Below are 23,183 nucleotides of genomic sequence, written 5' to 3'. Positions count from 1 at the left end.
GTTCCATAATATGCTAACTCATGCCTGAAGAGGTTGATAGCTCTCTTCTTTAGAGAGAGGCCTATATTAGCTGTAAAAGCAAACAGCTCGGATCAAACCAACTTTCAGCTCCCTTTGAAGAATGGGAGAGAATTACAGAGATCAGTGGTGCAGCCCAGAGGTGGTTACCAGCCAAGGCAGGCAGAAAGACAGAGATTGATGTCCCAGAAGATCTACTGAGTCTGATCCCTTCAGTTAAATCTAGTGCTCACTGAACACACATGTTGGAAACCTGTGGTTTGTGACCTGAGGCAACAGGAAAACACCCTGTACCTGAGAGCATTTAATCCTCAGACCACAGGTATCAAGCAAAAACTGTAACAGCTTTTAGAAAGCCTTGTTCACTAGAGCCACATACAGTGTCTTGCATAAGTATTCAACCCCTTAAGCATTTTTATCTTTATTACATTCCAACCACAAACTAAAATGTATTTTAGGATTTTAAGTGATAGACCATCATACACTAATGCATAATTGTGACGTGTAGGGATTCCTGGAATGATTCTTTTTTTTACTAATTTAAAAATGAACAGTGTTGTCTTCATTTGTATTCATCCCACTTTACTCTGATGCCCTAAATTAAATCTAATGCAACCAACTGTCTTCAAAAAATCAACCAACTGAACTTTTTGATCTACTAGCAGGTTATGGTGGAAAACACTGCATATTTCACTACACACATTATCCCCATGGTGACACATAATGGTGGCAAAATCATGCTGTGGGGATGCTTTTCTTCAGCACGGAGAGCAAAGCGAGTTAGAGTTGGTGGGATGGTGAAAGGAGCAAACTACAGGACAATCCTGGAAAAAAAAACCTGTTATAGGCTTCAGAAGACTCGAGACTGGGGTGGAGATTCACTTGCTAGCAGGACAACAACTCTTAACAAACAGCCAGAGCTACAATGGGATGGTTTAGATCAAATAATATTCATATGTAACAATGGCCCAGTCAAAGTACTGACCTAAATCTAATTTAGAATCTGTGCCATGATTGAAAATTGATGTCCACAGGCAGTCTCCATCAAGTCTTACTGAGATTCAGCTTTTTTCCATTGATTGGCCAAAAAGTTCAGTCTCTAACATGTACAGAACTGGTAGACAAATCCCTGAAGAAGCTGTAAATGTCATGAAAGGTTGTTCAACAATTCCCTGAGAAGTAGGTGGTGGGTTTTGGGGCTGAATACAAGTGCACGATTCACTTTTTTTTTCATTTTTACTAAAAAGAAAATTAGAACTATAATTTTTATTCTATTTGACAATTTTCCAATTCATTGCTGTGATTTTTTACAAAAAATATTAATAATTTGTGGTTGTAATGTGTGGATACGTTTCAGTGGTATGAATACTTTTGGGTATGTCAATATATATTGTAAGTGCAAGTTTTCTATATATTGTTCTCCAAAGTGCTATTTTTTTCCAGTTTGCTTGTCCAATTTATTTCCTGTTTTTTTTTTTTTTCCTTTTTTATTGATTAGTTTTCTAAACAGTCAAAGCTTTCTTTTAATTTTGCAGATTGTTTGCTATCCAAGCGCATTGGAGGTTGGACTTGAAAAAAGAAATATGGACCTGGCTCTTAATTCCTACTGAGGACAACAAACGGAGTCTATGCAGAAACCCACATTTTACCGAGTAAAAAACAAGATGCAGAAAGGAGTGGGAGAAGTGCAACAGCCCCTAGATATTTTTTTTCACAAGACACCACAGTCAGATTTCTTGGTTAAATGACACATTTACTGGTTCACATAGAAAATTCAATAAAAGTGCCTTTTGTGCTAAACATACAGCTTATGTGAAAGTAGAATTTGTCCTTAGTGACTTTGAGATAGCTCACTGACAGATCCAGAAAGAGCATATTCTATTCGCTCTATACTCTTGTGAATAACGATAAGATCACAACAAATATATATGTATTTCCAAGGAAGAAAGAAAATCTCTCAATGCTCTTGGGGTCTACAGAAGGGAAATAGTTTAGGCTGATTTCTAATTATCATATATCTCCATCTAAAGAGGAACAAAACAACAAGGCAGAGAATAAAGCTCCTGCTCCTCTGCACTCATTTGCTCTCTCAGTATTCTGGGCGGGACATGGTAAAAAAAGATAACATGTAATTTCTTCCATTAATAAACTTCAAACTGCACATGCCTGTAAAAGCAAAAATGTAATTTATACTCAACTTTTGATATATCAAGCAATGCAGCTGCCATAAAATACTAAACAACGTGCAGGGCAAAAGTCTTCAGTAATTCATCACCACGTTTTAATTCTAAGGGTCCTCTTCCTCTAGCCTTGATCAATAGTTCTTCGGACTTTCTGGGAGCCTTTTAGACTCTGGCGGCTTTTTCACTACTCAGATAATTTATGCTTTGAAGATTGATTTAAAGAAAACATTTTTTAAGTCACCTGACACCATGTTTACACAACAACCTATTGAAAACAGATGGGTTTTTTTCCGTTTCTGTTTCCACATGACATCGTTTTAATTACAATCTCTGTGCACACGGCAACAGTAGACGTGAAAATGGTGTAATTCCCCACCATGCCACTAGTTGGCAGTATGCTCTTTAAAACTCAACGTGCAAAAACTTTCTTCTTGCAAAACGTAAGAGAAAATTGTTTTCTCCTTCTTTCTTTAATTGTTGAATTCAAGAGTCAGCAGCACAAGTAAGTACTCTGTAATCTGCCATTGTTATTGTTGTTATCTTCATCTGCTGTGGGTTTTAACTGGTCGGCACTGTGCATGAGCCAGATTTTTCCAGTCTGCAAGCCAGCAGAGAACAGTACATTTTTAAACCATTATACTCTGGAACCTGCTCTCAAATTGAGCCCTTTTTAGAGAAAACACACATCATTGTTGTGTAAATGAACAGTTGAAATGCAACTAAACCTTTTCATTTTCACTAGAAAATGTTGTCATGTAAACAGGGCATAAGTCTGACCTCTGAATCATTCTGACATAAAAAGAGTCAAATACAACATTTACAACTTTCATCTGGAGATTTAAGTTTTGCTAATTTTTCTCTCTAAAATAGCTCAAGCTCAGTAAAACTGGATGGAGATGTCTGCAAACATCAATTCAAGATCAATCAAGTTCATATTCTTGGCTAGATTTAGGTCTTGACTTTGACTAGACCATTATAAAACCTGTACATACTTTGATCTAAACTAGGCATCTGAAACTGAATCAAATCATTAGCTAATGACTTCTACCAAGTCCTTAGAAGGAATTAGTAGAAGTTAACTGCATGCTGAGGAGATAATTCTGTTATTTGATGTAGATGTGTTTGACCAGGAATACATTAAAAAGGTTCAGGACACTGGATCATGAGGCCTGGAGTTTGAGACCACTGGTTTGTTCAGAGTGACGTACAGCGTTTGTTTTGCTATATAATACCAAAACTTCATTTCCCAAAAGGGCTTGTGGTAAACCTTAAACAGAACTTCCTATGGCTTTCTTTCAACAATGGCTTTCTCTTTCTCACAGTTCGGTAAAGAATAAAAAATGAATACTTTTTCAAGGTACATTAAAAAGGCTTATTTCAAGGGATAAATCATTTGTGTCTACACATAAGAGATAATGTAGCAAAGAACTAATTTAAAATCATATATTTAGGTACATACCCCACCGTATGTTAAAAAGACATTGAAAAGAGCAGTCCACGTGAAGATAGCTGTTGACTTTTAAATGTGATCACAAGGTTTTTACAGTTGATGAAATCGGCTACCCAAAACTTACTTTCAGTGTATGTGTTTGAGCTAACTTTTAAAACATGCCCAAAACATAGAGTATATTTATGTGCTGAAAATGGACAGTGATTCAGAGAAGATGTCAATGGGCATTCCAAGGTTGGAAGGTCGATTCGGTTGAAGGCTCATTTCTTCAGCTCAATGAATGACTTTCTCTGAAATACCAAAGACAAGGTAAGTTTATTTATATACTGCGGCAATGTTTAAACACAAGGGAATCCAAAGTGCTTTACAAGAAATCAAAGGAAATACATTCAATAGCAAAAAGCTTTTCTTAAAAAAGAGCTCAATATGTCAAACAAAAAGTAACATATGTTTAAATTTAATTGTTTCAGTCATGCTTTAGTTACAGATCAGTGATTGGGTAAATTGTTAGAGATTCTTTTATTGAAAGCAGCAGTAAACAATGTTTTCAGTCCTGATTTAAAGGAACCAACAGTTTCTGCACATCTCAAGATTTTCAAGGGGTTCATTCCAGAGCATAGAAATTAAATGCTGCCTCATCTTGTTTAGTTCTGATCCTGGGAATACTGAGTAAGCAGGTCTTTTATGACCTGAAAGGTCAATATGGTTCATATTTGATATGCAACTCAGTGCTTTACAGACCAATCTCAAGATTTTCAAATCTTTCCTTTGACAATTTTTTAGCTAGGAATGTCATCAAACAACGGGTTTAACATAATCCATTTTGCAAAGATAACAAAGCAGAGGTCGAACAGTAGGTTTAAATACATAAACTGTATTGGAGCTTATCTAGGGCCTCATGTACAAAACAGTGCGCAGCTTTCATACTAAACGTTTGCAGTAGGGAGAAATTCTGAAACTTGCGGCGCACAAACAAAATTCAGATACGAAACTGTGTAGACATGTCACTGCACACGTAGCCTTCATACATCCCAGTTTGCAGTAGACTTGGCGTGCCTGTACGTGGCACTTGGACTACCCAGTCCCCGCCCCTAAATACATATGCAAAGTAGTATGAATAACCAGGAGGTTACCCATCGCGTGTCCAAATAACTATGGCAACGGTGCTGTGACATTCAAAGATCTGGTTCCTGTCGGTGGAAAAACGTTAAGAGAGACTGTGTCTACACACTATGAGGGATCTTTGTAGTGAATTTCAGCAAACCAGCAACTTCTTGAATGACATCGGTGACTCAAACCTGACTTGAAATAAAAAGGTTGTTGGCTCGAACCCGTTTAGCTCTACAATGTCTGCATCAAATCCACACAGCACTCTAGCTGCTGCACCAATCTCAATCACAGCTCAGTGCTGATCATTATTCCTCCCATATTTATATTAGGAAGACAGTCACCACACACACTATGTAAAGTTCTTTAAATCTCTAAAAAACATTCAGGACACCACATAAAAACAGCCATCATTGCACATGAGGTTTGCTTAAGGTTTGTTCCCAACACTTATGATAATTATCATACCATAATGGACTCATGAGCTGAGGAGGCCAACGTGCCATTGCATTAGTGATAGACATTAGCGCATCATAATAGGTTGCACATATTTTAAATGAAAATGTCTTCTATTCATAAATTAATTTTCACTTACAGATGGGGCCCCAATAGCAGAATGAATGCTGTCCATAGCTATAATTACATTCAGAAATTGGCTCAACGCTGCAAATGAGAGCCACAGTTTAGGGGAACTTTCTATATTTGAGCAACATACGGATGAGGCCGACCCATATGGCTGGCGTGGCCCGGCTCAGGGATGACCCGAAATAAAAATAAATAAATAAATACCCGACCTGTCAGTCAGCTCCCTCTTAAAAGCTCCAGTAAAGGACCGCAGTGTAGTGAGAACTTGAACTGGCACCAGAAAGCGCGGTTCTGTGTCCCTCTGTAACACTGAGGCCAGCTCCATGCAGAACTCCAAAATAATTGTCCTGGGTAATCTAAACCAGCCAATAAGCCATGAAGCATCTATGCCAGCAGGTCGGTACGATCGCTCCATCTGACATCTTCCATCCAGCTATCCCAAAGCTGCCATCATTCCATAGTCACACGCAACATTACCCAGCGTTTAATGGACATGTGTGATTGTCCCCAACTTGCCCACCGTAGGAATCATGAAACCTGACTTGTTTGGAATTAATCTGCTGATCCAACACCGTTTTCTTTTTCAGTGAGGATGAAAGTGACCCTTAGATGATTCACATGCATTTTATGCTCCTCAGCGCACAGATCGCTGCGCATTTCCTACAACAGGTGACAGAAACAGAGGAGGTTTCACAGTTTACATCCGACCGAGGTTGTTTCCATCATTTTCTGAGGTGTGTTACGTTATTGTATGGGGCTAAATGTAATTCAGTTTCATTGCTCTGGTTTAAACCATAAAAGCTCAAACTCATCAAAAAACATCAGGTTTGATGCCCCATGAATGAAATAAACCTGGATGGAGTCATATTTCAGTGGATTTAGGTGAGTTTTAGTTTTCTGTAGTTTATTATTGTTGACTGAAAAGGTTTGCGTGGATTTACGCACATTTTCACGCAATGTTCAGTTTTTTAACATGTCAAGTTGTGCGTAAAACATCGCACCGCAAGATTTTTGTGTGTAAGTACGCTTACACACAAATGATGCCCCAGGTGATCAAATTGCATGTTTTACAGTGTTAAATGCATAACATAACATAAATGCATTATTTTCCTATAGCATAATGCTTACACCAATAAAAAAGCCAGATACATGTTAGCATGATTGAGATATAAATATGCTTCTCCATTAGCATTCTTGTTTTTTAGTTTAATTTCTAAAGAAGATTACAAGACTCCACATATCTTGATCTGAGATCCAAAGTAGGATTTTTGCAGGTTTTCACAGATTTCTTTTCAAGATTTATCATGATTGATAAACTCCAGGTGATTGAGGTTGGAAGGCCTTCTTGCCATCACCCTAATTGTTAGCTACCTCCAAAGATTAATATTAATAAGGTTAATATTACTTCCAGTCAGAAGACACATGTTGGTGAAATTAAAAGGTGACTTTAAACCTAAATTTTTCAGGGGTATAAATTTTGGACTTAACAGTAGATAATATTTCAGGCTTGATGCTTCTTTTGCCCTCCATTTGTCCACCTGGATTGTTTTGTACAAAGACTGGTCAGAAAATGAAGGAAAAAGCCAAAGTCCAAATAGATCTTAGAAATACCTTCATAAAAGCCTTGAGAACTCTTAATGAAGACAGAAAATTCAGTTGTTTCTAACTTTCTTCACAGTCTTGTATGGCACAGTTCCGTAACAGAATTTGGGTTTTAAATATTCCACCTAGTAGGACTTTACACTGCACCTATGATTACAAATGCTTCATGAGGTTTACTTACCCAATGTGCAAGACGCTGGCTTGACTCACAGCTTCATCAGGAGCTCAGTTACCCATGGAAAATAGCTGGCCCTACACAAACACACATCTAGCCAACAAGCATCAGCACTTTCCAACAGTGTCAGACCTAAAGGAAACCATTACACTGCAGAAATGCACAGGAAGTCAGGCGGGGGGGATTTCCTCAAGTGGTTTCCTCTCCTCTTCACTCTCAAAAGGAGGAAAGAAATGTAACTTTGAGTGTGCCGCTTTTTGCACAGAGAGAGAGAGAGAGAAGGAAGATTAGTCCACCACTCTAATTCACTTGTGACCCAGTAATTTATTTAGCTAATAATCTGCTTTTCCAGGTGACGCTAAAAACCCCCAATAAAATGATTAGAGAGTTGACAAGGGGTGACAATAGGTCATGTGTAGGCCTGTCTGGTGAAGAAGATATGTGATTAAATTCTCAAAATAAAACTTGCTTTAAAATCATCTAGACAAATCCCACCTTGAGGATATTTGCGTAGGATTAAACAGGGAAAAGGGTTTTGGAGGTTATTACAAAGACAGAATTTCCTGGGAAGTCTGGAGGCATTTTACTCCAGCATGTGATGATATCTGTAGGGCATCTGCATGATGATACGGTGAGTTGCATGCAGAGTTCACATTATTTTCTGTCAGAACACCTTGAAATAAATAAGGACAAGCAGTTTACCTCCTGTTTATTATTACTACTGATGTACCAATCAATTGGCCAGTAATTAAATTCAGCCAGTTTTCTCTGGATTGCCTCAGGCTACTAGGAAGCAGAAAAAATACTGTTCATTATGTTTATCAAAACTAAGGTTTCCTGCTTTTTTGGTCAGTAAACCCACCAACAAATAGCACCCACTGCCAGAAATACATATTTTGATGCAGAAATGTCTGGCTTTGGCTGAGTGCTGCAGTCACACATGAGAGCCATCTTCTAATCTACATCAGGACTTTAAGGAGCTCTATGATGATTATTTAGTCTTCAGTCTATCATAAGTTTATCCCAAAGATTTTCTTGAGAACTCATTTCTAGAACATTCATGTTTTGTCCTTTCCACCTTTGCAGAACGCAACAGAGGAAGTACTCTCTTGACAAAAATTTTCAGTGCTCTCAGTCCCCGAAGCCTTCAAGCCATCTCGTGTTTAACCATATGCTCCACTAAAACATACATCTATTTCCATGGTCGTCTTTTAAGGCTCCTTCTTCCCTTTCCAGCAGATAGTGACATTAAAAGAATAATAATAATAATTCTAGGTTATTCAAACCCAGGACCTGTTTCCTAACTGGTTGTGCTACCCGTGGCCCCAGGAAATAGCGTTAAGCATTTGTAATAATTAACCATGAGATGTTTACATCTCTGTGGAAGAAATTTGGCACAATTGTTTTTGCAGCGTTGTATTAATTCAGCCACATTGGAGGCAATCTGGTATGAACAGCCTACTTAAGGTCATGCCACAGCATGTTAACCAGGTAACAGAAGTCTGGTGCTGTGTCGGTTGCAAAAAAGAAATAGTTCTTAAAGTACCTCTTTTCTCTGTTGAAACCGCAGTTCAATGGTGTCTGTATATCTGCACGAAGCAGGATGAGGAGGAGCAGACAAGGAAAAGGGAGTTTTAATTTTAAGTGGTATATCTTACTTTCTCTGGCATACTTCATACTGTCAGACAAGTCCTATCTAAGTCATTTCTTGATTCTACAGGTCAGGCAATAATCAGGTCTGGGTGTGGCTTGTGATGCTGAACCAAATTTGGTTAATCACAGGTAAGTCATGACACAGTACATAGTGGCACAGCTGGCAGCAATGGTGCTTTGCAGTAATGAAGTCAAAAGTTTGAGTCCCTGCATTTTCTAAGATTTTTCCACATTCTCCCCATGGATGCGTCAGTACTCCGGCTTTCTCCCACAGTTGCAAACAAATAATTGATTACTCTAAATTTCCATTAGGTATGAGAACATACTCATATGAGTGTGTGCATTGTTGTTTGTCCTGTGTGTCTCTGCATTGCCTAGAGATGGACTGGGCCCCTGTCCAGGGTGTACCGTATCTCTTGACCGAAGACTGCTGGAGATATGCACCAGTCCCACCAGACCATGCAAGGATAAGCAGGTATAGACAATAGATGGTACAAAACTTGATTTTGATGCTTTTGTGTCATCCAGATATTTGTGACTAGAACATATCTTATTTGTGATTTTTTTTAAGAACATAAAGGGCATCTACTTTTATAAATACTTAACTTGCTACCTTAGATTTTGTTTGTTTTCTTTACAAAGGGAGTGATATATAAGTTTTTAGCAATTTAGTCCATTCCTACCAAGAAAACCAAGGGAAATATTAATTTCAAATGTTGGCATATTTGGCATATTTCTTAAGTAAATATAACTTCATAACATTACCAGGCATTAAAAACATGTTGACTTGCTGAAAACACACCAAACAAATTTTTCAAATCACTCCAGTATGACATTTTTCACTTCTCCATCCAGCTTTTAAGATATGAAACATGCTTAGGGTTAACCCGACCCAGCAGAGCGATTACTCAGACCTTCAGTAAGTTTAGACTTTCCGTTTCCCAGGATCAGGGTCCATTACTGGGGCTGAGTTGTGGAAAACAGGATTTTCTTGTTAATGAGAAATGGTAAAAGGCAAAGCGCCACAACCAGTACCGACCTTCATGCTAAAAAGGGCTTCAATTCATTAGTATGTCAAAGTTATATATTTTGTGAAAGACCAATCCCAATCAGGCCTTGGATGGGTGCCATTAGAAATATAATCTGAATCCATAATGTTAAAAGCTGCCAGGATTTATTTTAGGATGAGGTCGACGTGCAGACTGTCCACAGGAAAGATGGATTTTGCCACTTTTGTGCCAGAGTCAAAGCGTGACCGAATATCATGCAGTACAAGGTTGAATGGGTTGTGCAAGCCCTGCCGCATGACACAGGGACTATAAATCAAAATAAAGGTAAGTTAGGGAAACATAATGAAAGAGGAAATCTTATGAGACCAGTAATAGCATTTAAATGTATAAGGTCTCTATAATGCCTCTATTGTGTATTCAGAAGATATTTCAAGGAACATTACTGGAGATAATACATAAAGAATGGGCAGCACGCAAAGACTGGTGTTTGCGCGAACAACCAGGGAGAATCTCTGAAAAAGCAGAAACCAAAGCAGAATGAGCTTCTTCAAAGACACCAAGAAGCTGTGTTACCTTTTTAACTGCTTTCCATTTATTGTCAATTAGCTTATTGAAAATATTTTGAACTTCCACCATCACCTTCCAGAAAGCCTAGACTGATTTTATTATAATGCAATGCCATTTTTCTCTTGCTGAGTTGTGTAATTAGGGCTGTAAAGCTGCTTGTTGTCACCACTTTATTGTCATGCTGTCATTAACCAGATGGTGCTAACAACTGGGTTGTTCAATCACTTAAGGAGGGATATTCTTTTCTTTTATCATTATCATTTGTCTGTCTACAAAGTCCCGTATTAGTTCACAATTTATCTGATCTATCTACCTACATATCTGCTCCAGCAATGTAAACCTTATTTTTGGCTCCCAGAGCTATGATGGATGATTTTTTTGTTATTTGCCTTCATCTGGATTCTCCATTTAACAAATAAGCTCTGAACCCAGTGCTAACCTTACTGACATTAGGGGCTAAAAATGAGCCATGATCAGTATTCTAATGGTGTCACTCTGTCCCTGTCTCGTTCTTTCTTCAAGTACCCAGAATTCCAGCGATTGAAAGTGGTGGAGGCTTCTTCAAAGCTTTGGTAACTAAGCGTTCTCGGCTAATTGGACCAAACAAATCAAGCCAATTCAAGAACAATGTCTACTTTCTTACTTACACTCATACTTACAAATGCAAACACAGGGTGTCAAGGATTCATCTACATATCCGAGGTCAATCTCCAGCAGCGTATTAGCGCTTCGCCATACAGACCTGACTTTGATGAGAAATATTATGGCTTTTTCAAATAGAGAGATCTTCTACCTTAAGAACTCATTACACCTCTACTTTCATATATTTGAAATGACAGCAAATTACTTTTTATTGTTACTGTTTTACATTTCTGTCCCTAACCTTTCTTAAATTGATGGTTTAAAAGTTCCTTTGAAGATGTGCCTTTATACTGAAGGGAGTAAACAGGGTTGATCCCTGATCTCATCAGGATACATCTGCATTTAAAAACCAATTCTGCTCCTCTATCCAATTCTGAAACTGCCGCGGTGCTGCAAAAGTGTCTTAAACCCAGCTGTGCCTGTGGAGCTTCTAAGAGTTACTTAGACTATCAGACAGTTGTGAGCTTGTGTGGCAGATGATGCAGAGCAGTGCGTTCATTAATCAAACAGCGGGTGGTTTGCCCCAAGCTATCTCAGCTGTAGGTTTTTATCAACATCAGTGTGGGTGAATGAGAGGCCAATTGAAGTGTTCTGTTCTTTACAGTAAAGTGCAACATGAGTGCACAGGATTTGTAGGGGGTGTACTGGGCAGTGTACGCATGTGAAAGTGTTTTATTGTAAGATAGGTTCATTTGTATACCACCACTCTTACTCTGACTTCTACATTGACTGAATGTAGTATTGCAGTAATTGTATTGTAGTAAATACTTAGTAGTCGGACTGATTTAACTTTGTACGTTTACTGTATTTCTCCCTCACTGTAATGATGAAGAAAATCAAAGTGCTAAACATGTTTTAGGATTTGCACATCGGAGTGAAGCTGGTAAAAGAAAAGGGTTTGACATTCTGAACAATCTGTGTTTAAGAAGATGACAAAACAAAGCATAGTTTTTGCAGAACTGTTTGATTTTGCAAAGACTCCAAAGTGGTCTTCTAACTGGGTTGTGATTGTGATAATTATGTTTAGTGTTTAAAAAAAAAAGCTCTGTTTTAAAAATTCTCCCTTAGCAATCCTAAAAGAATAAATTGGTCTGAACATGGTTTGAAATTGGTCTATGATGCTATCGCATTATTAGAATCTCATTGTCACGGTTCTGTCACGGTTTACTTGGAATTGGACCTCAGAATGCAGACGAGCAGGTAGCGTGATGGTAAGTGAAGAAAAGGTTTAATTACAAAAACTCACTCAGCAGGAGGCAGGAACAAAACAAACGGGCAGGCAAGACAGGCATGGCATGATCAAAAAAACAAGACTTGAGCATGAGAGCTAGACATGAGCATGAGAGTGAAAGATGTTTCCGCGAAGACTAACTGAACAGGTGTGTATAAATGGAGCATGGTACAGGTGGAGCAAGGAGACAGATTAACTTGGACAGGTGAACCGAATAAACTTAATTGACAGAGAACACAACGTGACAGGAGCAAAACATGGCTTGAACAGAACGCAAATCAAAGGAAACAAACTAACAGAAATATAACTAGAAAAACATGAAGCAAAAGCATAACCAGATCCGAAAACCAAACTTGACAAAACATGAACAAGACGACAAAACAAAAGCATGACCAGGAAAATAACAGAAGCATGATTCAAAATCTAAGAAGAATAACAAAAGAACGAGTCAAAACCGTAACTGTGAAAAACGTAAGAAGAAACCCGAAACCAAAAACCAAACAACCCTACATCATGACACTCATACTGTACCACAACAAGAAGCAGGCATACTTTAAGCAACAAAAGAGCTGGTACAGTAAAATGAATATACAAAAGTAAAAGTACCATTTTTAGGACTGTACATTTAAATGATGGGACATTTCACATCACATTCTAAAAAACATTAACTCTGTCATAAAACCAGAGACAACAAAGTCTACCAACCCGTCATTTATAAAACAAAGATCAAGCATAAATGTAAAAGCCTATGAAAGTGCACCTGAAAAAACAGCACAAAATACATAAAGCCTGGAGGTGAAGGCGTGCAGGAGTTGAGACTGATTATAAAACTGAGCAATGCTTCGAATCATTTTTCATTATGTGTATTTTCCTCAAGGGTTTATTATAATGTATAAACAGAAACCTAACCTGGATTGTCCTTATTAACAATAATAACTGTAACGTTGGCAATCATTACCTCTAAATGTTTCCTGTATTTACGTGAAGCATCCTGCAGCTCTCTCCTCTTTGGTCTTCTCTTGCTGCTGTGTGTTTAAGCATTTTTAAGAAATCTTTCACTTATGACTTTGGCTGACATTGCCACAATGACGCTGAGGGAGGCAAAGTGGCCATCAGACAAGAAACAGTCCTTATCTGGGGACTGTTACTCACATAGGTTATCACTGCAGAGCTGTCCACCCAATCACTACCAAAACTGTTCTTGGGTATATCTGAGATTGCTTCTTGTAAAAAAGACAATTTATATGACTGTGTGTGTGTGTGTGTGTGTGTGTGCTCCGCTTTGCTCTCTGCCTCCATTTCTCTCCCCCTCTTTTTATTGCAGTAAAATCTTACGCATACAGAAAATTCCCACCACATTGACACTCATACCGCAAAAACCAAGTGGCTATGCCATAAATATGTCACCTTGAGGTATTTTGCACATCATGATTATTGACAGGGCAGGATTAACTGGGGCTGGGATTCTCCATACTTCAGCAGTTCATAATTGGAGTGACAATTCACCGCGCAACAGTGGCTGTTCAGACCGCCTCCTGAGATGGAGCAAGTATGCCAGTCAGAGTGTCCTCAAATCAGGTGGAAAGATAAAACATTTGCAAGGGTTACGCGGGAACACAATACGGAGTCACTGAAGTGTGGGAAGTTATTTTAGGAAACTTTGTGGGATACAATTGTAAAATAATATTCAAAAGCACTCGGCATGTTTTGATCCAAACTGTTATTTTTTTATTCATCAGTCCAGTTCAAGAATTTAGATTTCCCAAACTAAGAGTAGGAATTATTTTTACAATTTAATCCTAGTATAAATCCAGCTGTTCTCTGAGGTTTGTTAGAGAACATTGGAGAGCAAACAACATCATGAAGACCAAGAAACACAGCAGACTGGTCAGGGAAGAAGTAGTGGAAATATTTAAAGCAGGGTTAGGTTCTAAAACATTATCCCAAGCTTTGAACATCTCACAGATCACTCTTTAATCCATCATCTGTAAATGGAAAGAGTAAGTCACTATAACAGACATACTAAGACTTTAACAAGGACAGGCAAGTTGGTAAGTGTTGGTGGGAATAAAGCTAATTGCAGGACAATCCAGAAAAAAAACCTGTTAAAGGTTGTAAAAGACTTGAGACTAAGGTGGAGGACCACCTTCTGGCAGGACCACCACCCTGGACATACAGCCAGAGCTACAATAGAGTTGTTTAGATCAAATCATAATAAGATGTAATAATGGTACAGTCAAAGTCCAAACCCTAATATAACTCATAATCTGTAGCAACATTTAAAGATTACTGCGGACGTTGACTCTCCATCCAATCTGTCTGAGCTTCTGCTGTTTTAAGAAGTGGAATTTGCTAAGATTTCACGCTGTAGGTTAGGAAAGCAGGTAAAAACATGCCTCAAAAGACGTGAAGCTGTGATGGCAACAAAAGCTGGTGCTACAGAGTAATGATTCAAAGGACTTGATACAAATCTACGCCAAACTTTTCTAAATTTTGTTAGCCAAAAAATAATCATTGCTTCGTATGGTCTTCCACATAAACCCCAACAAATATGTTGATGTTTCTGTTTATGATTTAGCAAAATGTAAACATTTTCAAGTGGTATTAATACTTTTGCAAGGTATAAGTGTTCGTTATCAGTACGTCCCTAACTAATTTTGATTTTATGCATCTGCAGCTGTGTACCTTCAGTTGGATAACTGTATACAGGTGGACAATGAAAGCTGGACAAAATTTAATAAGTCACTTACTAGAAAATAGATTAAATTGTTAATTTTGACTACATTTAAGAGATTTTTGAGTCTGTCAGGTCTGAATATCTGATTAATCTAATGGTGTTGTTCAACTTTCATAAGTTAATCAGAAACACAAATGTATTAAATCACTGCTTTTCATCACATATAAATCTGCTGTTAACCTTTAAGTTTGTGAGATATTTGTACTGTTACTTATTAATGTTTGAGCTGTTATTCGAATGCACAAGCACTGTAAGATGTTTGGATTTATAATCTCTAATTTATGAGGAAACAAACTGACAAAACCTCCCTGAAAAAATAAATGAAATGCAAATACGAAATTAGATTTCAGAACTATTTCTCCATTACTTGGGGACAAAATTGATTATTCTGAATTATTATGGACAGGGATGTTCAGTCAGTTCATCAGAACCAAATACTAGATTTAAAAGAAGGATTTAAGGATTTCAGATTTTCTTTCTTATATTAAATCGCATGAGCTGCACCTCAGTCACATTTATTCACTAAAAACAAACCAACCCTAGTTTGAACAAAAACCATTAAACAAAGCCATTCCGCAAATCTGATTTTTGGTATGTTTATGTTTGTAACAGACAAATGTTACATCTAACAACATACAATAACTTAAAATATGTACAGTTCTCCTTGCTGTGAGTTGGGCAATTTTCATCTGTTGCCAATATTAAAAAAAGGCTTAATGACACTTCTAAAGATGAAGTAAATCGATTTTACTATTCAGATTCCTCCTAGAGTCACTTAATAATGCCAAAATGATCCAGAACATGAACTTTATGAGGCCTAATTTATTTTCAGCTGCAGCAGCAAGCTGTACATAACTAAATCTGGTGAAGTAATTTTACCTCCAGGAGAATATTATACCTTTAAACAGGTGACCACTAAAATAAATCCAACAATGCCTCATCCATTTCCTTTTGGGGGGCTGGGAGGGGATTCCTCGAACACAACCTTAATCCAATTTTTTGAGTGAGTAGATGTGTGTTTGTGTGTGTCGACTGAGATGGAGCTTTGATCGGTTCTTTCTCCATCACCCTCTCAATCAAAGACTTCTTGCACTGTCTGTTAATGCAGGGTGTCTGTGTGTGTGTGTGTGTGTGTATACACGTGTGTTCTTAGGGCACTGGGTTGAGCCAGAGGAAGAGCCAACCATTACAGCAGAATTTACTTTATTTAGTATATTTTAATGCTTCTTTATAGAAATGACCAAACATGCTCCATTATCCCATTCACCTCAGATTAGGCTTTATGCTTTTTAGACTGCAGTGTGCATTTATCCCAAACTGGAGGGAGAAAAGCCAGGAAATGAGGCTGTGATTAGGGACAAGAGCTCTCCCAGGGGCAGCTGTTCTATCTCTTTAAACAAGAACATACTGTAAAAGGTTTGTGCTCACAGGAAATTAGCAGTTCATCTCTGAGACTCCTCAGTGAGGTGAAATGAGTAAAAATGTTATGTACCAAGCATGCAAAAATAATCTTATTTGTCTCTTTTATTAGCCTTTATTGCAAGGATTTTTCATCCTGCAGCAACTCTCTCTGATCCGCCTTGTTCAGAGTTTTCATAAATATTGAGACACTGACTGAATTGCATTGCAATATGAGAAACTAAGCGTGTTTATTTCCACTCTAATCTTAAGCACACAAAACAGCTATGTGATATTACAATTTTAATTATTAATAAAATAACATTATGTCCTCCTTAATCAATTTTATGCATTGTAATGGCTTAAAATGGCAATTATTTTCTCATCTTTAAACCAAGACAAAACACAGCTTATTAGTCACACTTGAATGATACCATGTTTAAATATTTTGCTAAGTGTAATAAGATCAGAATACGAGTCAAATAAGGACTCTTTGCCCCTGGGAGCCCTTCAAAGATGAGCTGCAGTTAAGACATCAGTGACAAACTAAGGCAGACCTGTCAATGTTTGACAGCTATAGGCTTGAGGGTGGGATCACTTCCACCTGAAAGAAATCTGAGCTCCTTCTCACACCTCCACTCCCGGACTTATGAGCTCCTCAGCTCTGTCTGTGCTTTAAAATATTCATGAGCATTCAGCAGCCAGTGTCATCTCAGGATATCTAAATGGAGGCGAGAGGCAGAGGGAAGCCACCCAGCGATAAAATACTCAGGTCCACTACAAATGTTGAGCCGACTATCTATAACCCTGAATATGTCAGGGTCCTTCTCTCATCTTAACTTTGAACCCTTACCTTGTTATCCACATTCCTTATTAGAGACACAATTTATTGGAATAGTCATACCACTGGATTTCCACATTTTGTCTTGTTACAATGATAAACTTCAATATATTTTATTGTAATTTTAAGTGATACATCAAGACAAAGTAGCAAACAGCTGTGAAGTAGAAGGAGAATGATAAATGCTTTGGAATGTTTAAAAAAGCTGTGGTGTTTATTTGGATTAAACCATACTATTTGGATAGGTTTCTACTGGCTTTGCACATCTAGACAAGACAATTTTTGCCCATGCTTATTTGTAAATTAGCTCAAGCACACTTAGAATGGAGAGAGAGCATTACTGAGCAGCAATTTTCAAGTCTTGTCACAGATTTTAAACCATGCCAATGTAGGGCTCTATGTTTAAGGTTGACTTTGATCACCTATGACCAGGTTCCCTAATCCTGCTAAAGAAAGTATTCTGACAGCATGATGCTGACACCATCTGCTGTCAGGCTGTTTTCTTCCACAGGTTTGCTGTGTCTCCTACGTAGCTTGCAGCCAACTTTTAATTGATGAAAATGTGTATAATTTTTTGTCGCTTTGCGTCCGTTTTTCAGATAGAATGCCCAAAAAAAACCTTGTCATACACATACATATGGTATTGCCATAACCATATGTATCTGTATGCAGGTATGTCGGGAATTGCCAGTCGTTTCAGTGTTTTACCAAATCATGCATTTCTGAGTTCCACTACATTGAATCACTTCTGGGAATAATGTGGCTTAGAAATGTAAAATAAATGTCAGTATATATGTTTTATGTACACACACAAATAGTTTGCATGCTAGGTTTTGCAAGGAAAATAAATAATAAAAAATACATGATTAAAACCGGGTCTTGACTGGTTGAATTTGGATCTTCCACTTGAAGCCACTGGGGGCTGATGCTTGGTACCAGCTCATGTTCCGGGTTCCGTGTCACTTAAAGAGTCTCTAATGAGACCCATACAAGCACGCTGTGCCCAGCAGAGCAAGCTGAAAATCTAAAAGCCAAGCACAGCACACAAGCACTGGAGCCAGGACAAAAAGAAAAGGGGGAGCATGATTTTCAACTGTTGCAGCGGCACCACACAGGGCAATTTTTTGAAACTACTTCGAAAGACTGTGTTTTATGTCTTATGTTTGCAGGAAGCCATGAGACAGCCAATCATTCAAAATTTATTTTTAAAGGCAGCAGGGAATGGGGAAATGAGAGAAGAGAATGAAACTCTGCTCAACAGGACCTTTTCTAAAAGACTTTTGCTTTAGCCTTGAGCCCTGATTCTGAGAGAAAAGCTGGAGCGAAATGTTTTGCCTTCTGTCAGTGCTATTCTGAATAGACAGAAAGGTGTTCTTCAGACATATAAGTTCACACAAGCAGTGAAGGACAAAGAAAAGGATAATAATCAATCTTACTCAAGGTGAGGCAAACTCTGGAGAGATGTTTGCTCATAAAACTGTCCAAAAAATTCATGCCATACATCTTAAACCATATTTCATGTCATATATCTCTATATAATGCGATGTAAGATTGTATTATATCATATGTTGTATTGTATGATATATATTATGATATAATATGACATATATCATCTTATATATGATACGATTGTATAAATATCAAGTCATGTATGTCATGTCATTTCATGCCTCGTCATTTGTTAGATATCCTGACATATATCAGGATATCAACGTTATATTTCACATACATTTCAGAAACAAAAGCTTTTGTTTTTTTTCCACGTTGAACAGAATGTTGTGCTACTGGTATTTTTAAAACATGTTGTGTAACCATGCCAACTGGATAGTTGTTTACAGCAGAAGCAGCCGACTGATCTTTTTCCAGCCTGAATTATGCTGAGAATAAGGCTCTGGACAGGTAAAAGAAGAGATTGCAAGGGTTTGTAACAAGGGTCTAACTAGCATCCCTTCAGGGCATTAATACAGTATCATGATTTTTTTTCCAGATAGACTATGTCTAATTTAGAACAAAACAGGTCCACAGTGTCTCCTTCTAGAGGTGAAAAACTGGAGAGAAGCAAGACATTGCTCGGTCGTGGCTCCTCTTATATTTCAAACTTTTAAAACAGGTCAGATGTTATTCCATAATGTTCCTTTCTGAGCCTGTTTTTCTCTGTCACCCCATAAATCCTCTGACTCTTTATTGTTGAATTTATTTTAAAAAATTTAGAGATACACTGTTTTGCATTAGCGTTCATATCTCTTTTGTGACCTAACGACCTCTAACCTAAATGTTTTTGTTTTTTTGTTTTTTTACATTTATGTGATTGTGTGAGCATGATCCAAGCAGTAGCTGCTACATCTGCTGTCACATTGAGGCCCCTTTCTGGTTCGATTCCTGTTTTGACTCAGAGATGCTCCCCAAATCCATATTTTCACCAACATACATGCTGCAAACATTCCTGCAGCTGTAAAAATATGTTCTGTAATCCTCAGAACAAACCGTAGGTAGAAAGGAATGAAGGGGTGACTGGACCAGGATACCAAGAAACTGCTGCTGTGCTATGCTCTAATCTGCCCTGGCTAACCTTTATATTATTGAGTACATCATTTACAATCACTTCATTCAGTTTTATTATGCAGCTAATAAACTACTAAGGATAATAATCAATGTCAGACCATTTCTATTAGATTTTTATTTATTTATTTATTTTATTTTGTGGCACTAGTGGCCTTTATTTTGGTAAGTTGACAGGAAATAGGGTGGAGAGAGAACCCTTGACTGCTGCGTCGAGGACTGTAGCGTCCGTTTATGGGTCACGCGACTTGTGCCACCGCTACATCCAGATTTTTACTTATAAAGGAGAGAGTTTAGGAGCATGCCCCGAATGAACCAGGAGAGCTCATGCTGTTTGCTCAAATTAGCATGCGTCTGTAACAGTCCCAAAACACAAAGCCACCGCAGAAGATACATTTGTTTGATTAAAACCTATCAAACAGCCATCTTACCTCGCATAACAACCTAGATTACAACAAATGACACAGAACATAAGTATCGGGCTGCCAGTTGGCTCTTTCTGTTGTTGTGACTCATACATGTAATGCTGCATGTGCTCATGTGTCCTGACATTAGTATTAATGTTCTCGTCTTTACTCCCTCTCTCTCCGTATGAATACTTGTGGTATTCTGAATTACTGTGGCGGTAGATCTAATCCTGGCTTTCTTGACAGTTTTAATCCATTATGCTACTTTTCTCCCCTCTATTTGTTGCCCCCCCAGCGGTGGTTTGCTATTTCTCTTAACAGTGTCAAATTATAGTTGTGTGTCAGAGTAAAGGGGGTTGAAAACGTGGGTTATGAATATTTTGAGGCAGTGTATAAACTGAATATGTATTCTGTTCAAAGAACCACAGAACACAACCATTGCATCTGAGTAAATGAAGATATTCCGGCCCTCTGACTATTTCAAACCCAGCACTAGCATATTTTTATAAATATGAACTTCCATTTATTATTAGTACTGCATAAAATTTGCAGTGGATATGTATTTAATGCAAAAGATCGAACATTTATGAGTATAGGTTAAAACACTTGTCCTACTTCAGAGGGATTGCTAGAAATGAAAATTATCCACAAGTGAAACCACATGATCAGTAGTGTTTCAACCAGTAATATAACAGCTTTTTCCAGCAATGTTGAATATGTAAAAACATCTGACTTGTACTTAATAATAGAAAGAGGTAATTACAATGCAGCTGTGTGTGCTGCCCCTGGCATTGTACCAGCGTTTTGTCTTACAGACACTAAATGCTGCCATAATAAACTCTTAATTGTCATAAAGCTCATGAATGTTTCATAATAAGTTCAGCCAAATAAAGATGTTGGCATCTTGGTTTGAACTTGTTACTTGATTAAGACGAAAACCACATTCACACTAAAGGGCTTGTTATAAATTCTGTTTTAAAGTGTAAGTCACAGGGCCAGACCTATTCTGGATTCTGTGTTTGGATCTCCTTTCAGTTCCCACGTATGTGACAGCCAGCTTTCCCAAGGCAGGGGTTCACTGCAGGCTGAATAACCTTCTCTATCAAAGCCACAGGCAGAGGTTAGTGTCAGAAAGGAGTGATAACCAAGACACTGCTCACTTCAGAACACAACCTTTTCAATCTCTAGGATAGATTAAAACATACTGAGATTTAGTTCTAGTTCAGTGCAAAATTCTTGAATCATGCCTCATTTCTTCATACTTTTAGGAACAAGTAGCAAGACTTTGCTTGTAACCTTTAACGTGGTGTGAACCCATATTTCTTCATGCTTTCTGAAAGTCATTGAAAAGCTTTTACTCAGACACTTGCATCTTACAGCTTCTTCATCCCCTTTAAAGTTCAAAGCATCGCCAAACCTAAATTAAGACAACTTTGCAGCTAGCTTTGAATGCATTTCATCACCGCATCACTCTCTTGATGTTTAACAGCCAGATACAGTGCGCCTACATGGGGAGAACAACAAGTGTTTACTTACTGATTCTTGGCTCTTGTGTTTTGCATCATACACAGTAAGTTTGACAAGCGAGTCTTGGCTGTCAGGATACTCTGAAGGGAAGGTCACCCCAGTCAGAAAGAGCGGGTCTTTGTTTGCCTGTTGGAGAGAAAAAAGTTGAGACTGGGCATGTGTGCTTGCGTGCTCATCTGCTTAGTTGCACACATGTTCATTAAGTACCTCACAAAAGTGGTAGTTAAAGAAAATGTCAATGTGCTTGTTGGGTAACTGCACAAGATAGAACAACACAAGATGGTGAAAAATTCTGATGTGGAAAGAGCACAGTTTTCTACATTTTTTAAAATAAAATCTGAAAAGTGTGGCGTGCATTTGTATTTGGTCTCTTGAGTAAATGGTATGTAGGACCAAATTTTGGTGCAAGTCTTTTGTGTGTCTCTACTGAATTTGTACATCTAAACATTGAAATTTTGGCACATCATTCTTTCCACAATAGCATACAGATTAGACACAACCTCTACTTTCAAAACTTGCCACAGGTTCCTAATTTGACTTACAAGGACTTGTTCAAAGTCTAGACCTAACAAATGAATATGCAGTCTGCACAGCTTTTATGTTTTATGTGGCTTGAGGCAAACCAAACAGGACTTCTTTTGATTTTCTCTCAAAAATTGCTTTTTTTCATGTCACTCTTTTAAAAAGCCTAGATTTCTTCCATCTGTGATACCTGTTAAAGGTATTAAATTAGATAAAACAACTAGTGTTTGTTCAAATATATCAGACGTCTGCATAGTATTTCCATTCTTTATCTGCATACTTCCCATCTAAACTCACAACAAGCAGCCTCCACTTTTAACTTAAATTGCGATAATTTGGTTTCAGTTCTGGAAGAAAATGGTTTAATTTCAGTGGAAAGATACCCAGCTAAATGGAGTTTTGCTGGTATTTACTTTAAATGTCAAATCGTTTTTAAGCCACAACGACAACAGAACAAACTGCACTGCTCAAAGAAACAGGAGCACTGCTGATTATTATAGACAACAGTGCAGACGACTATTATGGTATGACTTGCTTCAACCTAATTTAAAAAAGGGACAATGCACAGGAGATATGAATTATGGACCATGACTGAAAGAACAAGATCTTTTGGCTGGAATGAGTCTCCACCGTAGGGATGCTGTGTTCATTGATGGAGAGTAGATGCCACTGATCCTCCTTAGGATACCTCCTGGGCACCTCTTTTGGAGGTTTCCTAGGCATGTTTCTCTTGGAGGAGAGACCTGTGCTGACCCAGAACTTGCTGGAGGAACCCCATATATTCCTTCTGGCCAAGGAATGCATTGGAATCCCCAAGAATCTGATGGAGAGTGTCATTGGGTAGAGGGATGTCTGGAATCCCTTCCTCTACTGGTTGCCTCTGGGACCCAATCTCAGATGAGAGGAAGGGAGAGAGGTAGGGAAGATGAATGGATGGATGGACAAATGGCTGGACGGACGGCAGGGAGA

General features: G+C 38.1%; 1 protein-coding gene across 4 annotated transcripts in view; it reads right to left on the bottom strand.

Annotated features, from left to right (window-relative positions):
• Nucleotides 1–23,183, bottom strand: part of inpp4b (inositol polyphosphate-4-phosphatase type II B) — a 268,417-nt gene that overhangs the window by 183,631 nt on the left and 61,603 nt on the right. For all 4 annotated transcript variants that reach the window (XM_047365702.1, XM_047365701.1, XM_047365700.1 and 1 more), the window contains one exon: nt 21,702–21,818. In XM_047365702.1, the coding sequence (XP_047221658.1) occupies nt 21,702–21,818 (117 nt within the window). The remainder of the gene's footprint in view (nt 1–21,701; nt 21,819–23,183) is intronic.

The sequence above is a fragment of the Girardinichthys multiradiatus genome, chromosome 5, assembly GCF_021462225.1.
Source record: "Girardinichthys multiradiatus isolate DD_20200921_A chromosome 5, DD_fGirMul_XY1, whole genome shotgun sequence".
Lineage (NCBI taxonomy): Eukaryota > Metazoa > Chordata > Actinopteri > Cyprinodontiformes > Goodeidae > Girardinichthys > Girardinichthys multiradiatus.
The sequence above is the reverse complement of the archived record's forward strand: the minus strand, read 5'-3'. Positions and strand labels throughout refer to the sequence as shown.